At 39.0% G+C, this 6,780-nt stretch overlaps 1 protein-coding gene across 1 annotated transcript in view; it reads left to right on the top strand.

Annotated features, from left to right (window-relative positions):
- The first annotated feature begins 3,074 nt into the window (after window positions 1-3,074).
- ACO1 (aconitase 1) overlaps window positions 3,075-6,780 on the top strand; it is a 46,221-nt gene continuing 42,515 nt past the window's right edge. Inside the window, exons 1-3 of the mRNA XM_007950700.2 lie at window positions 3,075-3,171; window positions 4,328-4,496; window positions 5,488-5,625. Coding sequence (XP_007948891.1) covers window positions 3,075-3,171; window positions 4,328-4,496; window positions 5,488-5,625 — 404 coding nt within the window. The remainder of the gene's footprint in view (window positions 3,172-4,327; window positions 4,497-5,487; window positions 5,626-6,780) is intronic.

Raw genomic sequence — 6,780 nt, 5'->3', positions numbered from 1 at the left:
TTCAAGGCTCAGGGGTCCACGATTATCTTCTGTGTCTGTGTTAATTGGTTTCCCTTTTCTTTGTTGAAGAGGGTCTGTGCAATCCTTCTGCCTAGTCCACCATCTTGCTGGAACTCCGATGGATCTATTTTTGGGTTCTCAATTCTATTCCATTGGTCTATGTGTCTGTCATACCAATACCAGGCAGTTTTGACTACTGTGGCTGTATAGTAGGTTTCCTTCCATCTTCTTTTGATGTTTCCTGCATCATTCAATATTTTGCCCATGGAATCTTTCAATATAGCAACTTGAGACTTAAATTTCCTCTTCAGTTCTTACAGCTTGAGAAGTGCCAAGTGTGTTCTTCCCTTTTGGCTTTCTAACTTCATGTCTTTGGACATTTCATTATAATAATTGACTTTGTCTTCTTGAGCTGACCTTTGGAATCTTCTGTTCAGCTCTTTTATCTTGTTGTTTCTTCCATTTGCTGTAGCTACTCTTTGTTCAAGGGCAAGTTTCAGAGTCTCTTCTGACATCCATTTTGGTCTTTTCTTCCTTTCCTGCCTTTTTAATCACCTTTTGCTTTATTTATGGATTTTGTTCTTGATGTCATCCCACAATTCCTCTGTTTTCGATCTTTGGTGTTCAGTGCATCAAATCTATTCTTTATTCTGTGTCTGGAATAAAACTCACTCCCAGGGCCTGGCTCTTAGCCCAGTAGTTAACAAGATGTGCATGCAGACCACGCAACCCAGGATGACGCACCCACATACTCTATGGAAATACATCCCTTAGAGCAGTAGACCACGGGGCACCAGAGGGGCAACATTCACATGGAGGAAATGCATGACAAACAGGAGTGCAAAACTGTGAGGGGTACAGGGGAAGTGTTACTGGGCAGGGAGGGGAGTAGACTGGGTTAGGGTTGAGCATGGTGAATGGGGAGTGAAACTAAATGTACATGTAACGTTGAATGTAAAACAAACTCTTAAAAAATCTATTCTTTAGGTAGTCTGTAAATTCAGAAGGGATAATTCAAGGTCCTATTCAAGGTCATATATTCAAGGAGGGATATATATTCAAGGTGTTGCAATTGCAAAAATGTATTTGCATGAGTAAATCATTGGTTTTGCAAAATTCTATCATGCGGTCTCCAGCGTCATTTCTATCACCAAGGCCAAATTTTCCAGCTACCAGTGATTCTTCTTTGTTTCCAACTTTTATATTCCAATCACCAGTGATAATCAATACATCTTGATTGCATGTTCAGTCAGTTTCAGACTGTAGAAGTTAGTTGGTAATCAATTTCCTCATCTTTGGCTTTGGTGGTTGGTGCGTAAATTTGAATAATAGTAGCATTAACTGGTCGTCCTTGTTGGCGTATGAATATTATCCTATCACTTACAGCATTGTACTTCAGGATAGATCTTGAAACATTCTTTGTGATGATGAATGCCACACTGTTCCTCGTCAATTTGTCATTCCTGGTATAGCAGATCATGTGGTTGTCTGATTCAAAATGGCCAAAACTGGTCCATTTAACTAATATACATATGCTTAATATATCAATCTTTATGTGTTCCATTTCATTTTTCACAGCTTCCAGTTTTCCTGGATTCATACTTAGTACATTCCATGTTCCGATTATTAATGTATGTTTGTAGCTGTTGCTTCTCATTTGAATCTTGCTACATCAGCAAATGGAGGTCTCAGAAGCTTTGCTCTATCCATATCATTAAGGTCAGCTCTGCTCTGATGAGGCAGCTCTTTCCCAGTCGTGTCTTGAGTGCTTTCCGACATGAGGGGTTCATCTTCTGGCACTGTATTCCACAGTGTTTCAGAGTTTTGTACAGTGGCAATGGAGTGTTCACATCAGGGAATCCTTAAAGGTGCTTGGGGGTGGCAGCCAAGGTGCATGGCCAGAACAGATAAGAGGGAGAGCCCCCAAGCGGGAAGTGGCAGCCAGGGCAGATGGCCAGGTGGAAGGGAGGGTCCCAGGCAGGAAGCAGCAGCCAGCGTGGACAGGTAAGAGGGAGAGCCCCCAGGAAGGAAGTGGCAGCCGATGGATGGCCGGAACAGGTAGGGGGAAGGCCAGGAAGTGAGCAGAGTGGTTTGGAACAGCTAATGGAGACGAACTTGTCAGTCAGTTTGTTGTACTGTGGTGGCTTGTGTGTTACTGTGAGGCTGGAGGCTGTGCCAGAGGTGCATCAAGTGCCAGCAGGGTTGCCCATAGTGGGCAGGTTTCAGCAGTTTCCAGACTGAGATAGACTTGGAAGAAGGAAGAGGCCATTTACTTCTCAAACAACTGGCCAGTGAAAACCTTATGAATAGTAGGGTAACATCTTCTGATATATTGCTAGAAAAATTTATGAATAACTCTGAAACAGGAAGGCATCTGGTATACAAGTTTATTAAAAATGTCACAGAGACTCTTGATAACAGGAAATTCATAGGATGTTACCAGAAAACCGCTGCTCTCAAGTCCCTACTTCCAAAGTGCAAGTTTTATACAATTGCATAATGTCACCTGGTATGCACTTCTTATCTCCTGCCAAGCAAGGCATGAGTCCAGCTCAGGTCTTTTCATATACTCAAATGTACCATGAGATAATCCTTCATTTCTCTTCTGCATCTGAATTAGCCAGTGAAGAACCTGTGGATCACAACAGTCCAATTATAAACGACGTGGGGATGGCACAGGACAGGGCCGCGTTTTGTTCTGTTGTGAATGAGGTTCTCCATGAGCTGTGACCAACTCAATGGCACCTAACAACAGCAACGTCTTATTAGTGGAGGATGTTAGGAAGTTACAGAAATAAGGTGAAAGGCATTTGGGGTTTTTCACTCTCTTGAGAGGCAACTGCAAGCTTTCACAGTAGTTTCACAGAAATCGATTTTATTTGCAAAGAATATCAATCCTGTGTTCATTTGTGCCCTCTCTTCCCCCTATTTTGGAAAAATAAGTGATTTTTTTAAGTGAATGTGCATAATAGTTGTTAAACAGGGTGGGGTCACCACTATAAATGAAGTCCACCTTTGAAAGTGAAAATTAAATTTCCACTTTGCTTTTTAGGGACACGTGACCATCAGTAATCATGAGCAACCCATTCAAGCACATTGCTGAGCCATTGGATCCTGCACAACCAGGAAAGAAATTCTTTAATTTGAATAAATTGGGGGATTCAAGATATGGTAGGTACATGACTCTATGATGTAATTACCTCTGACATCACTTGGAATCTCATTTGCATCATAATTAAGCTATGTAATTAATTAGCCTTCCCCAGGGGAAATGGAAGAGTGAGTAGAAACGCAGTTTTTATTTGAAGACTGAGCACAGACTTGGAAAGCAGGAAGTCAGGTTTTTGAGCTATGCAGAGAATGTTCAGCTATGCCAGCTGAATGTTCATAGATTAAGCACATAAACACAAACTCACACACATTCCTTTCTTACAGTGCTCATTTTTAAGTAGATAATAATTATGTATATTTAAAATATATATAATACTTGATAGTGTATGAAGTATTTCCATTTCTAGATTATGTCACTTAATCTAAATAACAGTCCTCTGGTACTTGTTATAAAATGTATGAATTCCTGAGGAAACTGAGGTCCACAGAGGATGAATGGTGTATCCAGGTAACAATTTTGTGGGTAGCAGAAAGGGATAAGGACACACGTCTTTTCACTCCAAATCCAATGCTTTTCCTACCTTTCCACTCTCTTTTCTAGGTAATATTTCCAGATAATACTAGTGAATAATTTCTATATATCATAACAAAACTTTTATAAACAAAAGTACAATCAATTCTCTTATGACTTACCATTGTTTTACCTGTCAGTTACCGTGGCCATGCTACATGGCATTCAGGGTCTTATTTCCTTTGAAAGATGTATGTGCCTATACTTTGGTCTTAATTACAGTACCTATAAAGAGGTTATTTTCTCATTTCTTGAGCACTGTTCTTCATAAGAGGTATAGTGTGTGTATTTGCTAACACATAATACTATAAAAATCTAGACTGACATCTTTCATGGTAAAATGTAGTGACTTTAAGAGAAACGTCCGGCTTTTGGAATCAAAAGCAAGGCAATCATTTAATGTGAAAGAAAAAACTGAAATATTTTATTTTTCTTACTCTGTGGACGTTTTCTCTTACTGAAGATCTCTTAAGCCCATTCAATATCTGTATATTCTGTTGGTCATTTTAAACTTTACCTTCTTTCCCTGTTGAAACAATAGCGTGATGCCTTGTATCAATTATACAAAGATTAGCTTTGAAGAGACCTCTTTATAAGGTGTCTCATAGTTTTTTTTTTTTATTATACTTTCTCCGTTACGTCTAGGACGTTTACCATTTTCTATCAGAGTTCTCCTGGAGGCAGCTGTTCGGAACTGTGATGAGTTTTTGGTGAAGAAAAACGACATTGAAAACATCCTGAATTGGAATGTCATGCAGCATAAGAACATAGAAGTGCCATTTAAGCCTGCCCGAGTCATCTTACAGGACTTTACGTGAGCCTCGTGTCACTTCACTTTCCTCTTGTCCACCCCCTTGTCAGAATACCTTTTTTTGAAAAAAAAAAAAAACACAACAAAAAACCATAGTGATCATTTAATTTGTTATCGAATATCTAGACATAAAAACAAAAAGAGGTCAGTTACCTGGGGCAAATAGAAGTAAACCAAGTGATCCTCCAACACCTTTTCCAATGGCAAGGGTCATTGTCTTCAGTCTTAAAGATTCTAGTCCTAAATATCCTTGGGAAAATAAAGAAATAGCATAGAGTGGCCCCGTCTTGGAATCTTTTCTCCCCCACACCCTGTCACCCATGGAGCCAGGTATTTATCAGCTGGCCTTGGAACGCTGATGTGTGGTCTGCTAAGGGGTAGCAGATAGTGCACATGGTCTAACCTATTGCTGTTAAGCCTCAGCATGCTTCCTGCTCCTCCCAGAATCCTTCTCTCCATCACGGCCTCTGTTTTGAAACACAGCCTTTCCATTTTAAATGATATTATTTTGATTTTTCTAGACACTAAATTTTATTTTTCTAGAGGAAGATCACCTGAATTATATATGCTAAGATAATAAGAAGGAAGGTTTCTCTTAACAAAAATTTGATTCACAGCCTACTTTTTAAATTATATTCTTTCCTTCAAGTTTGGTCTGAAGTTGAAGTTGTGACCCAGATATCTTCTTTAGATCTTTGTCATCGTACCATATGAATGGAAAGCAATCATATCAGTAACATTTCCAGAGTACTAGCTTTCCCATAGTTTCTCTGTTTGGACTATAGTTATTAAATTTAATACACTGATAAAACTGCATATAAAGATACTACTTTGTAATGGTTTTTCCACATATGTGATTTTAGCTCAACGAAATGTGCTTAGAAACTTTCACTTTTTATAAACCACTCATTGCCAATATTATTAATTGAGGCAATAACTGTAAAATTCAATTCAAGGCTTATTTTTCTGCTTAATTCTCTGTGTCTTTTTATAGGGGTGTGCCAGCTGTGGTTGACTTTGCTGCAATGCGTGATGCTGTAAAAAAGTTAGGAGGAGATCCAGAGAAAATAAACCCTGTCTGCCCTGCTGATCTTGTAATTGATCATTCCATCCAAGTTGATTTCAGCAGAAGGTGAGACATTAGATAAATAGCTGGGTTTTTTGCTTTGTGCACTACTGGGCTTACAAGTCATTTTTTATGTATGTATGCCGTTTAATAAAGTAGTAAAATCTTTTAAAGGTATATTAAGCAAAACTAAAGTTAATATAGATTTTCCACTGAAGATATATTTTCGAGTGTGGATTTTTTTTTTTTTTTTTAATGTTTTTTCTGTTTACTTCTTGAATAGAAGCAGGCTGTGTTTAAACCCAGCTTAAAGTCTGATTGAAAAACCTACACATGAAGTTCTGCCATGAAAGCTTGTGAATATATGTTTGACTTTAAGGAGTTAATTTGTTTTTCCCTCCGTTGGAGCCTTATTCCTTATTTCTTCCCAACTAACTGTTCCATATTGGCTGTCTCTGCTTCTTCATGTAGGTCTGCATATTGCCTATCCCCTGCTTTTCCTTTGTTCCTCCATCTATTGGTTGGGATGTCCTTTCCTCTTTGCCTGCCAATATTTGTCCTGTCCTTGAAGGCCAGCTTAAATTCTCTTCTGTTAGAACTCCCTCACTCCAGCCTACATCAAGTTCCCTTTCTCTGATATGCTGGAAGACTCAGTGTCTATAGCAGGCCTGTGGTCCTTGAAGGGAAATTGTTACCTGAGTTGCCTGGTAACAGGTAAGTTGACCATCAACTCCCTGAAAATGCAAGAGCTGAGCACATAACAAACACTTAGCATACTAAAATGGATGACCTTGAATTTATCCTTGAGTTAAGTGAGAATTTTGGTAACTACATGAAGGTGGTTGTAGTACTTTTAGAAGAGAAAAAATTGTATCCTTATGGCTTTGAGGATGGTTGGTTTTTTTTTTTGTTTTTTTTGTTTTTTTCCTGTCCCTTCATCCCAGGCACCCAAAGACTTGGTTACTAAAATATCTTAGTAAAGAAAACCTTTTACAAGAAGAAAGTTGAACACTGACTGTGTCATTGAGAACTAGCAATTTAGCCTTGACTTAACAAACTTTAAAGTAAGTACTTCTTAAACAAATTACATGTGTTGTTGTTGTTGTTAAGTGCCGTCGAGTAATTTCCGACTCATAGCGACCCCATGCACAGCAGAATGAAACACTGCCCGATCCCACGCCAGCCCCACAATCCCTGCTATACTTGAGCCCATCATTGCAG

Source organism: Orycteropus afer, unplaced genomic scaffold (assembly GCF_000298275.1).
Source record: "Orycteropus afer afer isolate SDZICR_OR568_19922 unplaced genomic scaffold, OryAfe1.0 scaffold00285, whole genome shotgun sequence".
In the NCBI taxonomy this organism is placed as follows: domain Eukaryota; kingdom Metazoa; phylum Chordata; class Mammalia; order Tubulidentata; family Orycteropodidae; genus Orycteropus; species Orycteropus afer.
The sequence above is the reverse complement of the archived record's forward strand: the minus strand, read 5'-3'. Positions and strand labels throughout refer to the sequence as shown.